Genomic DNA, 24,706 nt, shown 5'->3' with positions numbered 1-24,706 from the left:
AAGGAGCGGCAGGAGCACCACAAGCTACAGCAACGACGATTTGTGAAAACCACTCTACCCGTTTCCTGGACTTGCTCGCTAATATTTTCATTCATCATGCTGAGCAGGAAAAACACAATAGCATCTCGCACTAGTCTGAAAATGATGGGGACAACCCATTTCCTGAGATTTAGCAGAACATTAGAGTGTGGGCGTCAGTGACATCATCCCTCTTCTCAGTGCCACCTTGTTACTACCATCTTACATCAGAAGAGTGGAAGACATGGCAGATCATTTTGTACAGCCTCTTCTCTCCGGGTGTGTCCTCTGCCCTCCTTGGTAGCTTCCTTCGAGCCATGAGCACAACGATACTTCCGATGTCCGCGATGTACGAGATGGTCTGCAATGGATGATCCATCATGGCCTCCTGCATGTGACACATGACAAACTATAAACACACGCAAGACAGGAGTATCTTGGGTCACACCTAAAGGGCCCAGTGACAAATAACAGAAGTGGTACAGCTCATAAGACACAGCAATGTTTCAGCAACTGCACATACAAACTACCATTATTTAACAAAACCAACGTGTAACACTGCGAAGAAAAACGTGTACAACAACAAACAAGAGTACCATGAAATATAACCAAAATGGCACAAGACAGCACAGCAGACAAACCAGAATGTTTTAACTATTCATACTTCTTAATGACGCAAGACACTGAAAAATAGTAAACCCCACAGAAAGCAGAACAATGAGTAATATAACCATATGTACAACAAATTGACACAAAATAGCATAAGAACACCACAACATATATATATATATATATATATATACACTTTTTGACCTGGTGAAAATGGAAACCAACTACAATGTCAATTCAGCAAGCACACCGGAGTTTTAGGTATCGCAATAAAGCTACATAATCAGAAAGGGAAAACAGACTAGACCTTGATTAAGGTCAAAACAATCAAGTCAGAAATGATGCACAATACTGAGAAAAAATTCATGCAGCCAACATCATAACATACACGGGCCTCCTGAAACAGTAAAGAGGCGCAAACAACAAAATCGGCAGTATCCCATAATACTTCCAAGACAACAGAAGAAAGAAAAATTGTGTGGTGAGAAACAAGACCTTTGGAACGCAAACAATTAACCAGAGGTATAACGTAAATATTAACCCAATAGTAGACACGGTGCAAATTAGCTATGATTAGTTAAGCATTGCACAACTCATTCAAACTAAAATCTGGACATAACAGTAAGACTACCATTCACACCAGGACAGCAATACTTAATCCAGAATTATTCCACTGCCCATCTAGGAGCTTAGCAGAATTATAGTCCGTCGTAGCGCCTGGATACCCTCACTGGTGACCAGAAGCGCTCTACAAATCTACTGATTGTTTGACTCGCAAACATCAACTAAACCCAAAACAAGCATTAAGTACAAAGCACACCAAACAAACCAATAGAGTGCCTAACGCCTTATTCCAAGGTAATGAGAGGGAGTACAAGAAAATGGCACATATTTATGAACAACAGCCACAATACTGCTATTAAGCACAAAACAGGCTGAATATTAAAGGCACAACTATTTTACAATGAATGCATCACCTTGAACAAAGGAAACTTTAATAACCTCATGGTTAGGCATACAGTGTAGCAGTAATCCTGTTTTAAGCACCCGGCTTCAACCCCATCTGGATGAAGCACCTACCTGGCTGTCCGCAGTAAGCACTTTAATCCTCTGGGTGGAGACAAAGAGATCTACTTCAGTCATTGGCTGCGACTCTCCGTCCGGTGCCTACAGTACAAGAGGCGCAGTGTTAGGAGCAACATACTGCACGAAGACGAGGCGTATTGATCATATTACCACTGAAGGTAGGCAAAAGGTGAACCACCCTGGTTTACATTTCATATGTGCGTTATGGCTTTTGTTCTTAATGGGACTACATTTTTGAAGCACAGCTGATTTGCTCCTAATAACCCAAGTCTCAGACTTCTTCAGAGATCAGCGGCGATCTCTCTAGACATTTATGTAAAGCACGTGGTGGGTGATGCATACAAAACCTATGCGTGGAGTTAAGTGTACACATTGTGTAGGTATTTGGATGAGATCAAGAGGACCTCAAAGTTTACAATGTGCACATTCCTACACAGTGGGTCAGCGTCGAGGCATAGACACTACTGGCAGTTGCCATGAAAGCATAGAGGAAAAAATACTACAGGGTCTGACTAAAATTGAGGTTTTTTTTTAAACACCTGTGTTGCTATTCAGTTCTCTGTAATGTGGTGTGAGTCTTGTAGTGCCATGTTCTGTTCGCTCCATTATCAAGGCCTAATTTTTCCAGTTGCCTTAGGTTTTCCAACATGCTGTGGGGCACAAGCCTATGCAAAGCAACAGGACCCCAGTTAGGGGGTTCCTTCATCATAACCCTTTTAGAGTTAGGAGGGAAGCTGCTAGCCTACCCCTCTTAAGAATGTCTCATTCATAAAGGCGGATTTGATTCTGAATATCCCCTCCCCACCCACAATTGCCCCCGGGGACCCCTCTCACCATAACACCAACTTTAATGTAACCACTTCAGATTGCTAGTTGGACCTAATGTGCACATTTGCCAATTCTGCTTCATGGCACCCTGGTCTTATCCCCCCCCCCCTCCCCAAATGCTTCCTCCCAATCCATGAACACACTGCCAATCTGGACCCATGATCACAGCTTTTATTGCTTGCCTATCCACTTAAAACCTTCTTTATGCTGCTCTTGCTTATCAAATGCCCCCATGTCTAACGCTATTCTCATCACTGCGTGCTGTGCACTTGTGTGCCACATGGGCTGTTCATTAGGGTGACCAGGCGTCCCGGATGGTCCCGGTTTTCCGGCAGCTGTCCTGGCAGATTTCAGGCTATTAAGCTCATGTCCCGGTTTTTAGAGTGTCCGCTGAAAACGGTGGGAGGAATCTTTTCATGTTTTTCAAAGCAGGTATAGTTAGCAGCTGTTGTAAGAAAGTCATTTAATTAACAGGCAAGCTACTGGCTTTAAAATGGCATTTTATGTATGTTCTCACTGCGTCTTCTGTAATTCTCTGCTAAGGAGCACTGTCATTCTGCGCGCTGGGTTGCAGTAAAATTGTAGTCCCTCTATTTTTGGGAAATGTCCCGGTTTTTGGCTTTAAAATTCTGGTCACCCTACTGTTCATGTCTATATTCCTGTTTACTGTGAAACCCTTATAAAACTAACACTTGGGTCGAGGGAGAATAAAAATAAATAAAAGCTGCTTTTATTATAAAAGTTATTTTCCCTTCTCTTGTCTACTGAATTACCTCTTTGCCTATAAAGAGTCTGCTGTACACACATGTACCAAAAGGACAAATACTATTTTCAGACTTTAGATTAGGTATTTCTCGCTAAGAAAGTTGTTGTTTTCTGTTCATGTGACCAAAAGTGAGCAGTCCCTTTCTTGTTCTCTGCTCTTTAGAAAGAGCTTCAATTTTACTTTTCTGCAAATTAGTTTAAGCATATTTATGGTTTGTTTTTTCCCCTTTTTGTAACGAGCCTGGAACTCCCTCTTTGGGTATTTTTGGCACCTTTATAAGTTGAGGGTTACTTTTGGTCTCTTTATGAAAATCTCACAGGATTTTATCTTGAACAGGACTACGTTTTAAATCTACTTATGATATCCGTTGATCCCATACACATAAGAAAGGTGAGTTAAGGAGTAGGAAGGCTAGAGGCACTCAGCAGTTTATGGTTGATAGTAGGATGGGGAATTATTTGTTTGCTTTTTAGTTATGGGTAATTTTTTTGCGACAGACCACGATATATGTGGGCAGGAAAAAGGCTGACTGGTTGAGCGGATGCATGCCCAACCTTTATCAGATTCCATAATCTGGCAAAAATGTGTTTCGCCTCTGCATTCATTCACGGATTCTGTATCTCCTCTGCGCTACTGTAATGATGTGACCTGCACAAACACCCACCAAAAGTGACCCGCTGCCATTTCTTACCTTTATCCTGTCGACCGCTTCCTGAGCCTGCCGCATGCGCGTGCTGGTGGAGGGGTTCTTCTCTGAGGTCAGCTGGGTGGAGCCAAGGTACTTTGCTCCAAAAATGACTCCATCCAAGAGGTCTTCGGGGTCGCAGGGACCAGGCACTGGGAGGTGGAGAGAAAACAGTCGGAAAAACAAACCTCAGGAGATTGCAGTTTCAGCCTAGCAGCTGAGACAGCACCAGATGTGCCATGGGCACTGTACAATCTGGCTTACCATCACTGTTGACTCAACACATCAATGGTTGTAATAGATTCCCACAACAAAGTTTAGATGTTGAATGGTGCAATACAAGTCCTCCTTCTTCCACCACTTTCCAGTAATCGGAGGCATCGGCTTTCCCATGTATGTCAACAAGGGCGTTTCCCTATTGCCCCGTCACTTTTTTTTAAATTTTTAACCCCATTTGCTTTTCATCATTTTTGATAGGTCATGAGTTTACCCTCAAAGACAAGAAGGCACTTGCAGAGGGCAGTGCAGGCTGTTCTTTCTTTACCTCTTGATTGTTAAAAGAGCCTCACTTGATTAGGCCTTAGTCATGCATCACCTCCAACAGGCAACCTGGGAAGCAGACCGCCTGCAATCTCGTCATTGAACAATCTAATCATTTCTGTCAGGCCTGGTCACTGAACTCTTCACTGCCACTAAAGGCCATAACATTTATGCACGACTGCAAGGATTCTAACTTCAACCACAAATGACTGGATGTTACTTGCCGCCCATGCAACAGACCAGTCTCTGAATTCCTACCCTCCGGTTTGACTAAAAATGCTAAACAACGAATCTCCAATTAATTAGTTACAAAAGTGTATAATTTACCTCCTGGCTATTAGAGTGCTGATCTCAAGGGAAAAACAGACACAGAGACTAAAAGCCTCTTGCATGGGTAATTCAATGAAGGTCCATGGCTCTCCCCACAAGTATTTCTCACAGGGGCTTACTGACTTATAGGACAACCTGTAATAAAGCCAACTAAGAAAACCAGCTTTCTTGTGAATATTATCTAACATCTACTTTCTTTGTGGTGACGTTCATGTAGGCCAGCCAAATGCCATAGTATGCTCCTATAAATCTGAGTCCCATATCATTATAAGTGCCTAAAGTTGTTTCCTGTCTCTGTTAATATTAAAACAAAAATCCCACAAGGTTTCAGAGGACTGAGTACAAACAAAATAAAGTGAAAAATGTCATCCAATGCAGGACATAGCCAGTTTTATTTGCATGTATATTTTGGCATAATAAAAAAAAATCATTATGGTACAATAGTTGTTCATTATCTATAATTTTGTAATGACATCAAATTAGTGACTAATGTGCCGAAAGCCACCAAAAAGATGGTAGGAGTTAGATAACATTTAGATGAAAGGGGGTCTTCTTCAGTGACTCGCTGACTGGTGGTCCTAGAAGATAATAAGCCCCTATGAGAAAGAAGAAAGAAATGAATGGGCAAAGCTATAGGGGTTCTCTATTAAATGCCCCCAGAAGCAGTTTTGAGGGGCCTATCGGTTTCTCCCATTAGATCAGCACTCAGATGGTCGAAACCTAAAACGTTCGCCTTTGGAACTAACGCATAGGCGATTGTGTTGCCCCCCATCAGCTGAAAAGGCCAAAGGACGGATTAATTTTGTTTGGATGAAAATCACTTGAGTAAATCTAACACATTAGTTCTGCTAATTTCATTTGTTTAGTACCAGCACCTATGAAAAGCCCCTTGGGATGGGGACAGTCAATCATACAGCAGGGAGGGGAGCTCTAGGTAAAGGCATGTTCAAAGTCACTTGTGCTTATCCAATAGTCTGGCCTACTTTTACCTTCCCCCAGCACAGACCAGACACTCACCTTCCTTTGAAGCGGGATAAAAGGAGACCGATTCCACCATCTGAAATAGAGGAGGATTTCAGTTTCAGTTTGAGAAAGGATCATTCAGAATAAAACAACAAAAGTTCAGTAGACGAGCTCTAAGGGCAAGAGTACACGTCTTCCACTCATGGGGTCAACAACTTCAGACTGCGGCTGTGGAAGCATAAGTGTTAGGAAACAAGTGTCCACAGATCAGCGCTAAGGTTTCACTAGGATCTGTGAAGTGCCAAGCTCAATCATTAGAAAGAGATGATAGTAAGCGCTACTTGACACAATATGTTTACTTCTTTACTTCAGCATTGGACAGACCTGGATTGTGAGACTGGGCAGTGAAGGAAATAAAACCACAACTTGCTAGATGGTCTCCTGACCTAACTCTTCGTGCTCAGCCACCAATTATCTAGGATGTCACTCTAAGCTTCTTGGAGATTATAAGCTTACATGCTCCCTTACACATCACATAAAGGTGGCACCTTCTGGATTCCCGAGTTCTATAGGTCTATACATGTGTGCTAATATTTTATACGATCTGTAGCTGTCTTGGTAAGTGAAATACCCATTGTGGAGGTACTGCGAATAAAGTCTTGCTCAACAGGCTTTGATCATGGGAAAAGAGAGCGAAATAATGTTTTATATGTTCATTTTCCGGTTTGCAACTGTGTTTTTCCTTCTGTATGGTTATTCGGAGATGCTGGGAAAGTATGGAACCAGGCACAGCATTTTGAAGAGGCTAAATGGCCCCACGTTAGTGCTTTATCTCATGGGAAAGTGCCTATGGTACCATACCTTGATTCCAGCCTCATATACACTGCCCGTCCCTTCACACAAGGGGGTACCACATGAGTTCAACCCAGAGAGTAAAATCAAGGACAGGGATTACTGGGCTCCAAAAACCATCCCTGCTTATTTCTCTATTCCATGTTTCCAAATGGATTTGAGATACATGCCAATAATACTCCTTACCCCTGGTGGCCACAAATTCATTTCTTGCACTCTGGGCCTCACAGAATATCAGACGGCTGCTCGATTCCAGCCACAGGGATACCAAAGGGGATGATGGACGGAGCGTTTGAGCAAATCAAATACTCACCCCCAGTCAACTGATCTGGCTTTAATCCATCATCATTCTTTAGCCCACTCCACCACCCCAGTTCAGACATGGCCATATGCAAATCAGTCTGACCCTGTGCCTCATGGGAACAGTTCAGCCTGAACTGCCAAGCCATGTCTTACCTGGACTGGAAACAAGTCACAGCACTGCTTCAACGGGGAAGGATACATTTCCATACCGGTAATAATGGGACATGCAACTGGAACCATAATCAACCTCACTGAAATATACAGAACACGGTCTCTTCAATGGCATAGTGTTAAAGAAGCCTATGCTTGAATAAAAACAGCAACCTCAGCTCTGACCCACATCTGAAACTACCCCTTCCCAAACCAGCTAGAGTTTAGCCAGCCTAGTATTTGTGTGCATTCTCCGATACTCTCCTGTCTCCGTATGAGTGCTGTCAAAGAGCTCCAGTGCTGGCGCAGCAAGTCCAAACGTATTTGTGCTGGAAGATAACTGGTTAGAAATTATACTTTTTTTTGTGAACTGTCATCTTCTGGCGGAGGCTACTTTAAAAACCACGTCTGTCAGCAGCTAAAACCTTCTGATCATATTACTGCAATCTGTTTGAAAATTGCTGTTGTACCAGCATGCCAAACCACACGTCTGTCTGTAGGCTCAGCAAAAATGCTGTGGGTTCTCTTTTTTATTTCATGCTTTGAGCTTGTGTCTCAGCTTGGATTTAACTGCAACAACTTGCTGTACGCCTCAGAACTATAAACACGTTCTGCCCAAGACCATAATACATCCACATGCCTAAGGAGGGTGAGCCACAGGCATGTTCCAGGACCCATGATGTGTAGATGTGTTCCTAGGGTACACTGAGACAGCTGCCATTTTGTTTTGCTCTCCACCACTTGCCAGGAAAGCCCACTGCAGTAAGTCACATTATGTGAAAGCTTATAAGAAAGTGTCCTAAATTGCTTTGTACCCCCGTCCTGGGGGATGGGGCTGTTCTCTAAGATCCGGAGGAGCTACTTTGTGGGGGGGTTTAGTGGCTTCAAGTAGATATTAGACACATAATGACATACTTGGCCAGGGACCATGTGATGGGAGGGCTGAGTAGTCAAACAATGGCCAGAATAAAGCGGTGTCTTTGGTACACTGCGCTGAACTCACTTGCAAAATAACTTCTCTCTGGTAGCGAGACGCTGATATTTTGTGAATACACTGAGGTCTGTAAGCTTACAAGGTAAAGGCCTGTTGAACTTTTTGGGCATGTTCAAACTACTTTGTGAGGTTAATCTCAAAAGGAAGGGGCACTCTGCTCTGAAAAAGAATTGCAGGCTGGCACCTTGCATTACCACTCACTGGCACAAGAATTGCAGGCTGGCACCTTGCATTACCACTCACTGGCACAGATGAGATTCAAATATGAAGTGGAGCCTCAATGCTGCTAGTAGTACAGCCTGGAGGCAGGAATAGCAACAAAATGTACAGAAGTATACTAAGGTTATCCCAACAAATGCACAGCACATGGTCCGTTTGTGTGGCTAATGTCATCTGTGGTGCAGCGCACACTCAATTTCTGTCTGATGAATCAAAAAGGCAGGAGCATTTTTCAATATCTGTGCCTGTTTGCACCAACACTCCTCCAGGTAGGTATCCTGACACCTGATAAATGTTCACATTTGCCAGTGGAATGCATATATAAAAGACATGTAAGCCACATAGTTTCCTGTCTTTGTATGTGGAACAGATAAACAGCAGCAACCTTCTGCTCACAACCCCAGGAATAGACTGCAGTCCCGTTACCACCCCTTGCTACCCCAAAGATACAGGGTTAGACCCTCCTCCTCCTCCCAAGGCAACTCCATCCCTGGGATAAGCAGCAGAACTTTGCTGCCCACCCCTGCATACCCATGAGGCATAGGACAACCTTCTCCTATCCTAAAATGATCACTTAAGTGATGCAAGGAGACACCCATGCACACTCCTCTAAATACCTACGGGATACTTGGCAGCCACCCCCAGCCCACCTTTGGATAGACCAGCCACAGGGAATAGCACGTACCTGCCCAGCCATATATCTCAGGTAAGGATTGCAAGCCCTGCAGTACCAAAATTACAAAGGACAGAGATGTACATACTTCCACATTCTGGCTTCTGCTGGGCCTCTCTTCAGACTCCTACCGGGCTTCTGAGTTAGTACTTGACTGCCTGTCTGCTACTCAGTTCCCTTATGGGCCCACCCACCCCACCCGGTCATAGTTTCTCATATCCCTTCAATGCACCCACCCTGTTCTGGCTTCTTCGATGCCTTATGGACCCTCCTCCACGTCCCCTCCTGATTTCTCAGATCCATTATGCGCCCATCCCTGACACCCTGTGCCGTATTTTCATATCCCTTCTCAGCCTATCCCCTCATATGCTGTCCTAGATCCTAAGATTGTTTCTCAACACCTCGATCCACACAGTTCTAGTTTCTCAGGTCCCTTCTGGGTCTGTCCACTCATAACCCATCCTGGTCACAGCACATCCCACCCATTTCTTGAATCTCACATCAGATCCCTCCTGTGCCCTTCCACAAGCTTCTCAAACACCTTAACACCCCTCCTCCTGGCAAAACATGCTGGCTTCTAAGAAACCTTCTGTGCTGTCCACTCATAAGCTGTTCTGGACACCCGTTTTTAACAGGACAATGGTGAAAGTTTCCGAAGAGGACCACGGTAATAACTGGACAGTTCTTTCCTTAAAACGACTTGCCTTAGAACTTTTGTGGGTGGGATCGCTCGCATCTCTTGGCGTGCCCGGTGGTTTCAGAGACAAGTATAATGACTGCCAGCCCAAGATACCATCATGGAGGACGTCAAGGGGAAGCTCCTGGCAATGGGTGGTAGGAGGTCTCCAACTAAAAAGGACAATGGGTGGGGGCTGCGGTCATATGGCTATTTGTGAATGCTGGGGGACAACGGCAAGCATGTATTCCGGATGTGGGTTACACGTTATTGTTAAAATCCAGCTTTCAATCCAATTGAACTTAAGGCATATGATTTCCACCTTTCTTCCCTCCGCTTGCACAAAATTGGCCTTTTTACTCCTGCTATAGGCATTTCACAGTCTACAGTGACCTGTTTTGGGGCATTGGCTGATTACTACAAGGGCTTAAGACCAGCTTACCACCAACAGGCAAATCCAAGCAGGAATACTGACTAGTTTGCTCTAAATACTTTTTAAATACTAAAGAAAGGAAGGCATTGGGCTATGTCCATGTTATTTCACTAGAGGGGCAACCAAGCAAAAGATGCTGCACTCTGGTGCCATAAATGTGTAAGCAGACAGATAGCAGCTGAGCCTGTAGTATGCTCTCCTTATGGGCCCCAAACTTCTCTGATACCAGACCCTCTCAATAGAAAGGGCAATGGGAGGGTGTTTAAAGTAGTAGCCACACTGCTCACCCACCTAATGGCTCATATTTAGCACTAGTTTTGCAAGAACAAGATCTTTAAGGGTGAGAGAGGAAGATCTGAGGCCGCTGCCTTCAGAGGTCGAGAGAATAACAGAAGTCATCCCTTATCCTCAAGTGCTCTATTTGGGCCCCTCTTCAGTCCTTATGTCAAGGCCCCCGATTCCTCTGTTTTACTCTCACCAGGCACATATTCATATATATCTCTATCTGCCAGGCCTGGATTCCTTTTATAATGATGCCCCCAATATCTGCAAACTAGCCAGTGCATAGCGAGCAAGTAACAAATAAAATACAGCAGCCATTTGAAAGTCTGCATATCAAAATACTCACTGGCTAGAACTCTTTTGTATTTGCAGTTCAAAAATGAAAACAGCCTAGGATTTTAACACCTCCTGCACCTATGTGTCACTTAGCACATTTACATGCAAAGACTTCCAAATCTTTGGGACCCATTAAAGATGTCCACAGGGGAATCCATCCTTAAAACCTTCTGTACTGTACATTACTAGAATCACTCCAAAAGGCAGCTTTTACGCCATCTGCATCAGTAAAAATTTCACAGTCCAAACAGAGACACACTCATCTCGTGCACAGCATAAACATTTCCCCAGGAAACTAAATAACCTATGTATTTGTTGATTACTAATACTACACGCTACAGTTACCCACGCCACACTTTCCATTGAATGTCCAACACACACAGGGCATCATCAAAATAGCTTACATCATTGTTACTTTGTGTGTGATGATCTTCTGGTGTGCAAGAAGCTGGATTCCGAACTCTGGAAGTCATTGGGCACTCATCTGGACTGATGGGAGACATGCAGGTGGAGTCTTCTGGTGTACGCTCTGTCTCCGGCCAAGGCTGGGACACCCCCACAACCAGCCTCTCCAGCCCCGTTGCTGTGCAGCAACAATCTGAGTCCTGGCAGCACCTTTGGTGAGTTGCCACTTCAAGTACATCACAGCTGTCCTGCTCTGGGGTGCTGGTGCCATGACACATATCAACGCTCGTCCCAGCCACAGCCTCTGACCTGGCCAGCGGTGTCCCTGTGCCAAGCTCAGACGTTGTTACCCTCTGATGCCTCAGAAGGTTCAGCAAGTCCTCCCGGTCAGCATCAGCAAAGAGTAGCCCATGCTGGCTTTGGATTTCGGTGTCACCCTGATGGTAAGCTTGATGCCCACCATGTCGCTCTTGCACCACAAGGCCTCTCCCTGTGGCTATATGGAGAGGACAAGGTGGACACTCTGGAAATAGTTCTTGTGTCTTGTGGAAGTCACTGGTTTCCTTTTCCTCCATTGTCTCCAGTCCAAAATTCACAGCTAGGTTCACATCCTCCTCAGAAGGAAGCACAAGATCGGAAGCAGTGACTGCATCATCACAGGAAGCAAGGTTTTGCGAACTGAGCAGTGTTAGAAGTTCCTGGATGTGCTGGTGATCATCTTCCGGCTCCTGAGACCATTTCAGAGCATTTGCTGAGTTAGGGCTCATGGATTGCTCTCCTAGATCCATGAGGTCACTGCCCGACGACACTCTGCTCTGCTCAGAAAGCCCATGTGTCCCCGAAGATACTGCCCGAGTGTCCTTCAAATTGTAGTCGCATTCTGGAGTCTCTTCCAGCACCCTGGATGTGTCCTTGTAAACCTCCTGGCGCAATGTGTCAGCTGACATTTGCTGTGCATCATACTCTAAAACAGGCGTGATTGTCTGATTACTGCAACTTCTTAGGGTGATCTGTGAAATCTCAGGCTCCAAGATCCCTTTATGGTCGGGTAGATGCCAAGAGGTTTCTCCTGAGACACTGCTACATGACCGAGTCTCTTCACTAGAGGTGGACGGGTCGGGAGGAAGGAAGGACAGCATGCTCAAATGGGAGCTTAGCTGATGTGCAGTGCTGTTGGTCTGCTCAAAAACCAATGAGGGTTGTGCCACTTCCTCCAAGTCCATGGCTGGGGGTTCGGGGACTTCACACGAGAGACCATTACCTTCAAGGAGGGGCAAAGCCACTAGATCCGTCTGAAAATCCATGCTGCCCTCTGTCATGATGACCGTTAACCGGGCAGGAGATGGGAAGAAACGTCGTACACTGTAGGAGGAGAAAAAAAAACACTGCTTTAGAAACTAAAGGCAATGCATGCCCTGTATTAACATTTGTCAAACAGAAGAAAACCATCTGTGCTTTGATCCCAAGTTAATTCATTAGATGTGGCCTGCTGCTAAATAGTGCATGCCCTGATCAGGAACAATGAATGATGTGTCACCACAGAGATGTTGTGGCCCCTGCAGGGACTTATTGTAGATCAGGTTAAACCGAACAACACGTAAAAATAAGAGCATTAGTAAAGGGTCGGGATCTAAGAAAATCACCTCTTCTTACTCTTATACGACAGAGGAGGTTCCATATGCCAGGAATACAGTGCTTTACCTTTTGGGTGCAGGCTGGCACAGAACAGAGTAATGCAGGGTAGGGCAGAGTGACTTTTACAGTATGGACAGTGGATGCAGCTGCTGCCACAGTGGCGCCATCGTATTTGGACCACAAAGAAGATTTACTTCTGGAATATTAGGCAATGCCTTTTTAACCTGTCAATGCGCCCATTGGCAGATATTGTTCAGGAGACTGGGCTGTCAATAGTATCATATGCCGACGACATACAATTGGTCGTCTCCCTCGCCCCTAGAAAAGGCCCACAGTCCCAAGAACTGTCTCACTGCTTGGAAAAAGTATTCAAGTGGATGGCAAACTGCTGCTTAGAACTGAATGGAGAAATAACTGAGCTGATGGTTCTGGGGAACAGACTTGACCCCCAACCACCAAGAGACTGCCCAGAATGTTTGGGCAATCCACCCATTCCCTCCTCCCTATTAAAAGCCTTGGGATGTGGATGGACAAGTCCCTTTCCATGAATACCCAGGCCAAAGAACTTGTGTCTGCTTGTATTAGCACCCTCAGAACACTCTGTAAAATTCGAGACATTATCCGAGTGTGTCCGCAATATTGTGGTCCAATCCCTTGTTCTCTCCCGTTTGGACTACGGGAACTCTTTGTACATAAGCCCCCAAATATGTCATCAAAAGGCTCCAGGTTGTCCAAAATGCGCAGTAAGTATCCTATACAAGGTCACAAAATTTGCCTCGGCAAACAGTGCTCTAGCTGTTCTGCACTGGCTCCCTAATGAGGAAAGGATAACATTTAAAATACTCTGCCTGGCGCATAGAGGCCTTAACGCCAAAGGGCTCACAATGATAAGAACACTCGTGACCCTCTACTCCCCCAGTGGGGCTTTAAGATTCTCTACGGGTTGATTCTTAAAGGTACCTAGAATTCACAAGGCCAGATGGGCGGTAGGTCCTTTTCATATCTCATCCCTAAACTTTGGAACACGCTCCCCATACAATTAAGAAACCTAAACAATGAATCATTGTTCAGAAAAAGGCTAAAAACATGGCTATATCCACATTAATAGACCCCATGTTTCTCCACTTATACCGAAGCAACGCTATGTCTTAACTCGAGCTGGGAAGCCTGCGAGTAGCCATGTGCTTTACAAATCCACATAGCACAACATAGATGGTGAAGAACAGGAAATAACTAGGTTGTTTCCAAAGCTTAAGTTTTAGAGGGTGTTGCCGTTGTGGGTAGATGTAAACCTATGGCTTCAGTGTATAGGTAGTTGACCCCAGCAATATCAAGTGGTTCAACAGGACAGACGAGAAGCTGTCTGGAAAGGGCAGGGCAGTGCAAGAAACGTAATATGACAATATGTAAGATTCTACACTCCAGGTTCAGACTTAATTCATGAATCGGAAACATACAAATTCATTAAAACAGCTGAAAAAACATAGGAAACGTTAAGGGCAAACACTTAAAAGCAAGTCAAATACAGAACAGACCTTTCCCCAGCGAGCTCGAGGTCCTCACACTTTTTGACGAAAGAATGGTTGCTATTGTTCACTTCTTGCATGCCTCTGAGCCTAATTTATCACTGCCTTCCTGCAGACAGTAGCTCATCGAATGTAGAGCAGACCAGTGACGAAAGCCTCTGGAGGCAGAGGTGCATTTTCAGACATCAGGCGAGGCCCCCAGAAGCCACTGGGGCTGCTTGGTAATGCCTATATTTATCACCCCTTTCCACCTCACATGTGCCAGCTCTGCAGGACTCAAAGCGTCCATGTGTCTGCCAGCCTGGCATGGACCCAACTGAGTGGGTAATGTAGGAACTGATCCACTGCCCAGTAGGCTCATCCGTGAGCCAAGAAATGTTGGGAGATTTAATTTGCACAAGGTCTTTACTGTCACAAGCAAACACAGCGCTGCTTCTCCACCTCCTGTGAAGGAGTTATGCTGTCTCTCCCCAGGCTCGGAGTTGTAGATGTGAATCTTGGATTGAGAGTATCTTATGTCTTTCTCGGAATGTGCCCGGATCAGATCTGAATGACTGACAAGAAACACACCAGGGAACAAGCCCCTCCCTATTTTCTCCAACTCCATTTTAAATATTCTTCCCAATCAAGTGTAAAAGTTACTAAATTACAAATAGTCCAGCTCTCCTACCCTCTTTAAAACTACTCATCATTAGGAAAACAAGCATTGAGACACATACAAGATTTCACTTGGTATAAAAACATTAGAAAAATGTATTTTGTGGCGCAAGATCTGGGGCAGGTTTTTAGACAGTGGAAGGGTGCACTTCTAAGACAGAGGTCAGTGATTTATTTTTATGTTCAAGACACATTCATTCTTTCTTCAGATAAAGAACTTGGAGTTAGGTGCTCAAGTCAGAATCCAATATACATTTGCAAATTCTGTACATTTCCCCAGCAGAAGGCATAGCCACAACCCTCTTAAAAGGTATTTTACCACCGCCCCTATTCATAAACCTCAGTATCAGTGGCCATGCGTCCATCAGTGCGGACCTATCCTGTGCAGGAGACTGCCAACATTGACAATTTTACCAGTTTCCAGTAGTTTCATTGCCATCATTTTGGGCCTGACTCTTTCTAATCAGCAGCATTTTGCATGCCGGGGATAGGAGGCCCTCAACCAAAACAACCCGTCTCAGAATTCAGAACGCCTTTCACTTGGCGCCACAGATCGCTCACTTAGTGAGTTCTCTTGCTCACTGCTGACATCTGTGTGCGTGACTTGAAGGTCATGAGTTGGCCCTGTCAGGATTTTCAACTCGGGTCTTTCAACCTCTGGAGGTTGATAAATTGAGTACCATTAACGTGTGTCATTTACGACACTTACAAAAATGTCAAGACCACAGAACTAAGTGCCATGGGAAAAATCACTCTAGTATAAGGATGGCTGGCACTTGTTTGGCAGAGTTCCTATTGGTCTCTGTCAGAATTTAAAGTATCATATCCAATGTCCCTAAGCTCCTAGAGTTCTACAGTACAGTCACCAGCACTTACAGTGCTCCAGTCATCCTCAAATATACACACCTCTCAACCACAATCGAATTACCGCTCTAAAAATAAAATGATTGCAGTGTTAGGCTTCATGAAGACTGTGGCAAACTATAACATTGTGACTTCCAGTTAAACACTCGGAGGAAAAAGTTTCGGTTTTAACCTTGGCCATTCATGGAAATCCTAAATTATCATGGCAAGTATTCAGGGTACGATATCAATAATCTGGGAAAAGTTCAATGGGAAATGGTCACCGGGCAAACGATGTTACTTAATGAGTATAATTAACATTATTAGCTTCAATGGCGTGAGGGACCTATTAGCTCCCTTTTAACTTGGCTGAGGTGGTGGCTAAACCAACTTATGTTCACAGTATGAACAACAGAGGACGCCATCTTTGAATGCCACAGCTTGCGTCTTATTATAAGCGCCAACCATGAGTGCGGACAGAAGAAAGCATCCTGTAATTCGTAGTAAAACTGCTTGGGATTCAAGCATCCCTCTTCACGCTCTGAGCTTTTCAACACAACTAGGTTGTGATTTTAACAGCATTTTGTAATTACTTTTGGCTTCATATACGGTTTTGAAGTGGGACTATTTTACACCCTACTTTTGAACAAGCATTGTTTAACATCTACGTGGCCCCTTTGGCTGCCATCATTGAATCCTGCGGCTTCCAAACCATCTCCTATGCGGATGACACTCAGGTGCTTATCCCCATAGAAAACGATCACCTACTGACTAGAGAAAGGTTTAAGAGTTGCATGATGAAAATCTCCAGTTGGATGAAAAATAACTATCTCCAACTCAATCCCACCAAGACGGAGATTTTATTGTTCGGGAAGGCAGAGGAAATATGGACGGATGAGTGGTGGCCAGAGTTACTGGGTCCTCCACCCCTTCCAAAAAAAGGGGTCAGAAATCTGGGTGTGATCATGGATCAGAATCTATCCATGGAACAGCATGTCAAAACTATAACAGGTAAATGCTTTGGCCGTACTCTAAGGAAGATCTTTCCTTGGCTGCCCCTTTCTGCGAGAAGGGTCCTGATCCAGTCACTACTAGTGAGCAGACTCTATTATGGGAACGCTCTTCTGGTAGAAGTCAGGGAAGATCTTTTGTCAAGGCTACAGGTCGTTCAAAATACGGCAGCACGTCTGGCTTTAAATAAACCTCCACGCACGCCTTCTGCCCCTCTACTGAGAGAACTTCACTGGTTACCTATCAGAAAGAGGGCTCTTTTCAAACTTCTTTATCTGGCCTTTAAAGCACGGGTCGGCCAGGGGCCGGCTTATCTTACTAAGAAACTAGTTTGGTACTCTACGGCACGGTGCCTAAGATCGAGCAACCGAAAATTCCTACAAACACCGAGAATTAGGACAAAAAAAATGGGGGGGGGAGGGGCGTGCTTTCTCTTATCTCGCGCCCAAGTATTGGAACCAGTTGCCCTGGAATCTGCGCGCTTGTTCAGATTTAAACATCTTCAGAAAACACTTAAAGACTTGGCTGTTTAGCTGATCTGCTGTGGTCATTCAAAGCCTGCCTCATCTGCGCCGAGAGATCCCCCTGGGGATGATTCGTGCGCAATACAAATGTAATAATAATAATAATAAAGGCAATAGGTCCGGCATCAGCTGCCAATCTTTTGGCCTTGGCATGTTTTTTAACAACTTTTTGGAGGAAGCTGCTGGGATCTCGCCAATATATATTTTGAAAAATTGGCTAAAATATTTTTTTCCTCATGTTTCAAAAAGAACCCATTGCCATAGTAGTCCATGACACTCAAGGTACTACTTTGTATGCGCTTCTTGTGAAAGAGCAGAATGCTGTCACTCACAATGTAGTTAGCCAAAGGTTGGAGAGAGCCACTGCTCCGTTCTGTATGCTGTAGTAGGTAGAAGATATATATGAATGACACAGCATCAGACAAACAGATAACAAGGGCGGGCTTACTGAAAGCCCTAATAAGAATGTATATTTCAATATAAGATTTTTTTTCCCCCTGGACAATCAAAAGCTCTTACCTCACCCCAAACCTAAAACTTGGAATATAAAAAGCGTATTGTGTAAAAAGTATGTTCTCATTGCTTTGAAAGACCAGTTAAAACAAAAAAATACATTTAAAGTGTAAAGTAGATCTACTTTTTGCAATAATCCATGCTTTGTTTCTAGTAGTGGGAAATTCACGAACGTGAAATTATGTACTTTTTTACCTGCATGGGACTTCCCAGGTCACACAACAGCAAGAGAAATGCACGTTTTCAAGGCACATTACTACCTGTGTCACTGATCAGGGTACGTCACTAGGTTACTCCTGGTGAAGGCAGGCTCTGGTGTATCCATTACTCTACATTTTCTTTTCTTGTGGGACTGTGTGTGATTAGGGAGAGTGAAACAGGCCAGCATGTCACCTATCTGGAGACCTGATGGTGCGGATTGGGTATGAAATATGAGACTTTGAACATCTGTCGCCATGTGCAGCCTGTACTTTTGAAGAAGTACATTTGAGAAGGATGTATCATCTTACCGCAAGAATTGGCAAAGTCAATAGGTTTAGCCAGTGGCAGCTGGTATTAGGGCAGAGTGGCGACGGCAAAAAACAGAAGAAAACTACTTATCGGACTCTCGCCGCACTGACGACTCTGTGCTCGTCTGCTGCACTGCACAAGCTCCCTCACTCCCCTGCGGCCAATCCAGACGCTGCTGTCATGCATGAGAGCAGCATCAGGATTGGTCTGAGTGCCCTCCATTTAGAGACCCAAAGAGTCTGTGCCTTCTGTCTCTCACCCGGCAACGCAGCTCAGGTTGGAGACATCGCATTGTGCATGTTGGTTCTGCCATGCGAGCCTGCCATTGGCTGGCCCCAACCCCAAGACTCATTCATGTTAAAAATAAAATGATAATAAACCCGTGTTATTATTGTTTTCTGTTTCAAGTTTTGCGGCTGCTGGAAGGGGGGGGGGGGCGGTTTTACACACTTCTGCCATAGCGGAGGAGCTGTCACTGGCTTTCGCCTATGCAAATTCTGTTGGTTTTGTCAATGTTTTTTACATATTGCACAGCAGATGTACTGCTGTGCAACATGGCATAAAGTTTTTTTTAAAAACACCACACTTTGATGCAGCCAGCATTGTCTGCATTGCAGCGCTTTTCATTTTTACTTTCAGCCATATTGCACAGGACCTGTACAACATGTAAACAAAACATTGAAAAAGCCAATAGATTTCACATAGCTGAAACCTATTTGCTTTGCCAATGCTTGTTCCCAAAAGGCGTCTGAGCACGGACTCTGCTTGCTTGTTCCTCCATCTATCTGAAATGAAATAGCTCCTCCCCCAGGGATTTTCTGACTTTTTTTCCCCTGTGTATGTGTGCGTCAGTGTTGTGTTCTCTGCTGCATTTAGCCAATTCTGAGATCACCCAAAAAATTCTGGCTGCACAAAAAAAGGTGACATATGAAGGAGATGGGCAAAAAGAACATTATGTCTGCAGATGCAGAATTAAAGAAAACCTGCATTTTTAATGTTGAAGCCAAGACAGCGCGGAGCACTGAAGACATGCGCAGAGCTGAGAAGTAATGTACTCTGCATTGCAAGCACTATACATAAACCTAGTGTTGGGTGGGAGCCACCTGAAGACCTTCCTGAGCATTCAGAGGATGAGGAAGCAAGTGGAGGAGATGGCGCAGACCTGCTTCTTCATGGATTAATGGCTGTCAAGGATGATGCAGAGGTTGCAGGCATGTTCGGTGGGTTTGGTGGTTGTGCAGAGTTCTGTGTGCCATCATTCATTGGTCCTGAAGGTATCCTTGCCTTTCCCGAAGAGAAGTACTTCTGTCTTATAGGTGTTGCGTTTGAGACAGTTGTTGCTAATCCAGACTGCCACACATTTAATGCATCTTTGGAATTTTGTCTTTGATGGTCGTTTAAAGCAAACACAAGGAGATGATGGACAGAGCGCTGAAACTTTCCAGACACTGACCCCAGTCACAGATCTGGGTTGAATCCATCATTGTTCTTTAGCACACTTCGCCACTCCAGTTTAGACACAGCTATATGCAAATCAGTCTTGGCACTGTGCCTCATAGGAACAGTCCAGCCCGAACTGCCAAGCCATGTCTTCCCTGGACCGGAAACAAGCATCCTGGGACCGGTTTCGGCAGTTCGGGCTGGATTGTTACCACGAGACACAGGGTTAAGACTAATTTGCATATGGCTGGGTTCAAACTAGAATGACATGGTGAGCAAACAAACGGTGGATTTAGGCCCAGATCTCTGTACTGGGGTGCATGTATGACGTTTTTCTGCATTCTATCCATCAACTGTTCTTTTTGCATTTGTCACCCTGAGTGGGATGGGTATGCCCAGACGTGGGTCCCATGCTCACCATGCCATTGGAGTCAAGCTATCCTGGCTGATGAGGGGTGAAACCCCAAAACCGGTCCTAGGATGCTTGTTTCCAGTCTAGAGAGGAACTGGCTTGGCAGTTCGGGCTGGACTGTTCCCATGAGGCACAGGGTCAAGACTGATTTGCATATGGCTAAGTTCAAACTGGAATGGCATGGTGAGCAAAAAAACGAAGGATTTAGACCCATATCTCTGTACTGGGGTGAATGTTTGACATTAGTCTGCATTCTGTCCATCAACTGTTCTTTTTGCATTTGAAGGTCGTTTGTCAGGTACAGGATGAGTTGGGTGTCGTTGGCATAGGAGATGATATTGAGTCCGTGAATCTTGGCGATCATGGCCATGGGTGTCATGTATACGTTGAAAAGGGTTGGGCTGAGGATGAGCTTTGAGGTACACCGCAGGTTTTGTTCTTAGGGAGCGAGATATAGGGAGTGGGGATTATCTCTGTTCTTCCTGTGAGGTAGGATGCGAACCACTTGAGGGCTGCACCTTGGATTCAGATCTGGTGGAGTCTGTTGATTAGTGTATGGTGGGATACGCTATCAAAACCTGCTGAGAGGTCGAGGAGGATGAGGGCTGCTGTTTCTCTGAGGTCTAGAAGCATTCGGAAGTTGTCTGTGGCTACGACTAGAGCTGTCTTGGTGCTCTGAAGCTGGATTGTAGGGGTCCAGAAGGTCGTAGTTCTCCAGATGGCTGGTGAGCTGGATGTTGACTGCTTTCTCAATGACTTTGGCTGGGAAGGGGGATGGGTCGATAGTTCTGTGAAGGATAGAAAATGTATGTGTGCAGAGTACTGCAGAGCAAGGTTAAGCTGAGAGGCTCTAACAGTGTCGCTCTCTTGCGGTGTGAAGCGCCCGTGGAATACATACAATTCACTCATTCACTGTAAGAAGTGCAGCCGGTTTGCATAACAACACGCATCATCACATCCACTTAAGGCTATTTTTTCTAAGAAAGCTTTGGTATAGACACTTAGCGGAGGGATTGCTGCTGTAATGTAACACCTTGGGGTGGTTTTTATCCTCTTCCGTGCTCATGACGTCTCCCGGCCGTCATGAGTCACGATGGGCGTGTGCGGACGACGGCCGGGAGACGTCATGACCACGCCCGTGATCGGAATGCCAGCACTGCGGGAGCGCTGCGGCGGAATTTGCGCCGCAGCGAAGAGGTTAAGAACAACTAAGAGTGGGAGGAGGGAGGGATGAATTACAGAAAAAAAAACATTTTAAAAAAATGAAAGGACACTGGCCACAGGAAGCAGTAATTGATCCACGCCCCACTGCAGGATAAAGACTCTAAGCTGAGGAGGCAGACAGAGGCAAGGAGGAAACTTTGACCAATAGAAAGCAAGGAAACTAGACTATCACAGGAGTCAGCCAACGGTAAGTAAAGGTAAATAATAGGTGGGCTCTAAGCCCCGTGTAAAGGTTTTTTTTTTTAAATACAAGATATTTCACAAGCACAGCGCAAGTGCTGTGCAGCCGAAACCTAAAAAGGACTTTAGAATGGTGTTACCCAATCTTTTGACTTTGCCATCGATATCTGCAAATGCTGTTCCGCATTGGGAAAAACAAAAATAAAAAATAAAATATAAAATATATATATATATATATATATATATATATATATAAATGCTGGTTTGTAGACGTGAAACAGCATTGACAAAGGTAAAAATTAGAAAGAAGCCAGAGAGAGGACTTATACGAGTACAAGCATCATCACACATGCAAGAGTCATTAAGCATGCACATGGTTGTGCATGGTTTGAAAATTAAATTACAAAAAGGCAGAAGGAAGCTGGGAGGTGTGGGGGTGTTACAGTAACATTGAAGGGGAAGGAATGAGAGGGGGAGAAGCAGCACACAAAAGAGTGTAAGAAAACAAATGCACTCAAATGGACTGCTGATAAAAATACCGAATGTAAGCAGTAGGAAGATAAAAATCAATCAATCAATCGAAGGGGTGGGAAAGCAGTTATGGTCTTTTAATACAAGAAAAGGAGAGGAAGCAACACCGCTAAATACGAAACAAACAAATGAAATCGACAAGCAAACCAATGACAATCAATGGGCTTACCCAAAGCCCACTGTAAGTATTGGCCATAATATATAATCGACAAAATTCAGCTAAACGATGTCTGTGGGCAAGACTGAAATACCTCGGGCCTTTTTACAGAACAATTCTTTTTTGATTTTAAGTCCCATTTTTTACATTCAAACCTTTTTATTGAAAATGTGACATGGTACACCAATGTTTACTAAACATAATACACAATAACAAGTTGATGTACCTATTTTTCCCTTGGTGTGCACATTTAGATCTCGTCTACATACTCCTTCGGATGTCTTATGCGGAAAGACCTATTGTGTGCAATACCAATACTTACAATGGACATAGGGGTTAGTCTGTTGCTTATCACTGCTTCACTTTCTTGTCTATCTCACTTGCTTCTTATTTGATGGCGAGACTTCCTCTTCTTGCGTTTGTCCCTCCCCTACTTTTGCCACTTAGCACAGACTCTGCACCCAAAGAACGGGGGCCCATAAGGTTCCTTTCTGCACTCTGCTAACAAAATTACAAAGGCTCAATCTGTTGCAGCATCCAGTGCATCTCCAAGCCTCTGTGGAACTCTGGAGAATGCAACCACACCCCTCTACTCTGTATACAGTAAGTCATGGTAAACAACCTGGGTTCATTCAGTAGCGACAAGGAGTAACCTAAACATCATGCTTAGCACAAATTGATCGACAATAGTGATTGGGGAGAAAGAACAGGGTCCACATACTGATGTTCAGATCAATCAATGGGGAGAGGAGTTGGGCTAACGGCTAGGGCGGTCGACCTCGAATCTGGGGAACTGGGTTCGAGTCTCGGCAAAGACGCTGAACATCCTGTGATTCTGGGCAACTCACTTAATCTCCCCGTGCCTAACAAAAATGAATGTGTCCTCATGTAATGCAACTGGTACTATGTAAAGCGCTCTGATACCCGATTTGGGTCAAGTTTGCGCCATATAAAACTCTGAAAATAAATAAATAAATAAATAAAAAACATCGAGTCCCCCCTGTAAATGTGATTGCAAAATGCAATTTTAGGCAACAAGGTGGACCTGCTCTAGTGGATGACAAGTCAAAACAAGCATTGGCATAGCCAATAGGTCTCGCCTTTAGTAATTTATAAGTATTTAACCACGCAGCACATTAGCCTGTGTGCTGCAACACCTACTGTTACTTCATGTGCCACTGGTGAACGGTCACACACACCCAAGGATGGGCTTCCTTCCGTGCTATATAATGAAAATATGATAAAGTCTTTTCAAATTTCAAAAAGTGTATTTATTTAACATAGAAGCTTTGACATCAATAGGCACAGTACCCTAGAGTAACCGGAAATCAGATAATTAGGGGCAAGAATAGAAGTGAGAACCAGTCTGGGTCTCAAATGATCAGGCACTCAAACACTAACAGTAGCAATTGGCAGGAAAATCCAGTAGCACCTTCCTCATGTCCCCAGACGCACCAAACCAGCTCAAAGCTCTCATCCAAACACCAACAGAATACAGATACCCCCAGTTGCCCAACAACTCGCTCAGAGAGAACCCATCCAACATCAACAACCCCATCCTTGGTGGAGAACCCACCACTGTAAACACACCGCACCAGAACATTAGCTCAAAACTTTCCGAAATACCACTTCCCAAAAGACATGGCTTAACAAAGGGGGCACAAGTGTAATAGCAGACCTATTTATTTGCGCTGATATTGAAATGAACTTGTGAAACAACCTCCAAATACAGTACACAAAAACCAGGGTGGCAACAAGAGTGAAAGAAGCAGCGCTAAAGCTGGAGACATTGAAGGCAGTGTGAAAACCCAGGCAGGAGTGGTGGTCGCTATTGGCCGTAAAACGCCATGTGTGCTTGTGCCTTTGTGAGAGCTTGCAAAGGAATTTGTCACCCATATTCAACTTAACAAAACCAAAGAAAGGGCCGCTTTACAAACAGGTTTGCACGCCTCCACCGAAATGCCAAGAATACAAGTTACTTTGTACCGACAAAGATGAAAACTATAAAACTGCAGAAATTGTGTTAATGTGTGGCTTCGAAAGAGGGGATTCGCTCCTACAAGGAAGAAGGGGTTGCCAGAAACTACCTTTTATTATTACCAGTGAGTTTACAAAAGTGCACTCATTTTACTTAACCTTCTGTAACATGGGCTGCGTTTCCATCCCGCCCTTACTGCTGTTTCCTCATCTGGGCCTTGGTTCTGTGCAGAGTAATGCACACACACAACGCAGCCATGCCAAGGCAGTACATGACAACGGAGACATGAAAGGCCATGCGTGAGGAGGCATGTGCGAATAGACTCGACCTGCACCAAAACGTGTATTAACTTACCAGATCGACGCATGCTATCTTTGTTTTGCGTTTGCCATCTTTCTTCTCACATTCCAGACGCCT

The 24,706-nt window shown here is 44.6% G+C and overlaps 1 protein-coding gene across 1 annotated transcript in view; it reads right to left on the bottom strand.

Moving 5' to 3' along the window:
* The window catches only part of APBA3 (amyloid beta precursor protein binding family A member 3), a 38,188-nt gene that overhangs the window by 9,855 nt on the left and 3,627 nt on the right, over positions 1 to 24,706 (bottom strand). The window contains exons 2-6 of the mRNA XM_085636684.1: positions 11,148 to 12,510; positions 5,880 to 5,919; positions 3,999 to 4,144; positions 1,708 to 1,794; positions 245 to 406 (exon numbers count right to left, since the gene is read on the bottom strand). Of these exons, the coding sequence (XP_085492810.1) occupies positions 245 to 406; positions 1,708 to 1,794; positions 3,999 to 4,144; positions 5,880 to 5,919; positions 11,148 to 12,467 (1,755 nt within the window). The 5' untranslated portion in view covers positions 12,468 to 12,510. The remainder of the gene's footprint in view (positions 1 to 244; positions 407 to 1,707; positions 1,795 to 3,998; positions 4,145 to 5,879; positions 5,920 to 11,147; positions 12,511 to 24,706) is intronic.

The sequence above is a fragment of the Triturus cristatus genome, chromosome 12 (genome assembly GCF_964204655.1).
Source record: "Triturus cristatus chromosome 12, aTriCri1.1, whole genome shotgun sequence".
Lineage (NCBI taxonomy): Eukaryota > Metazoa > Chordata > Amphibia > Caudata > Salamandridae > Triturus > Triturus cristatus.
Note: the sequence above shows the minus strand (reverse complement) of the source record. Positions and strands in the feature narration are given on the sequence as shown.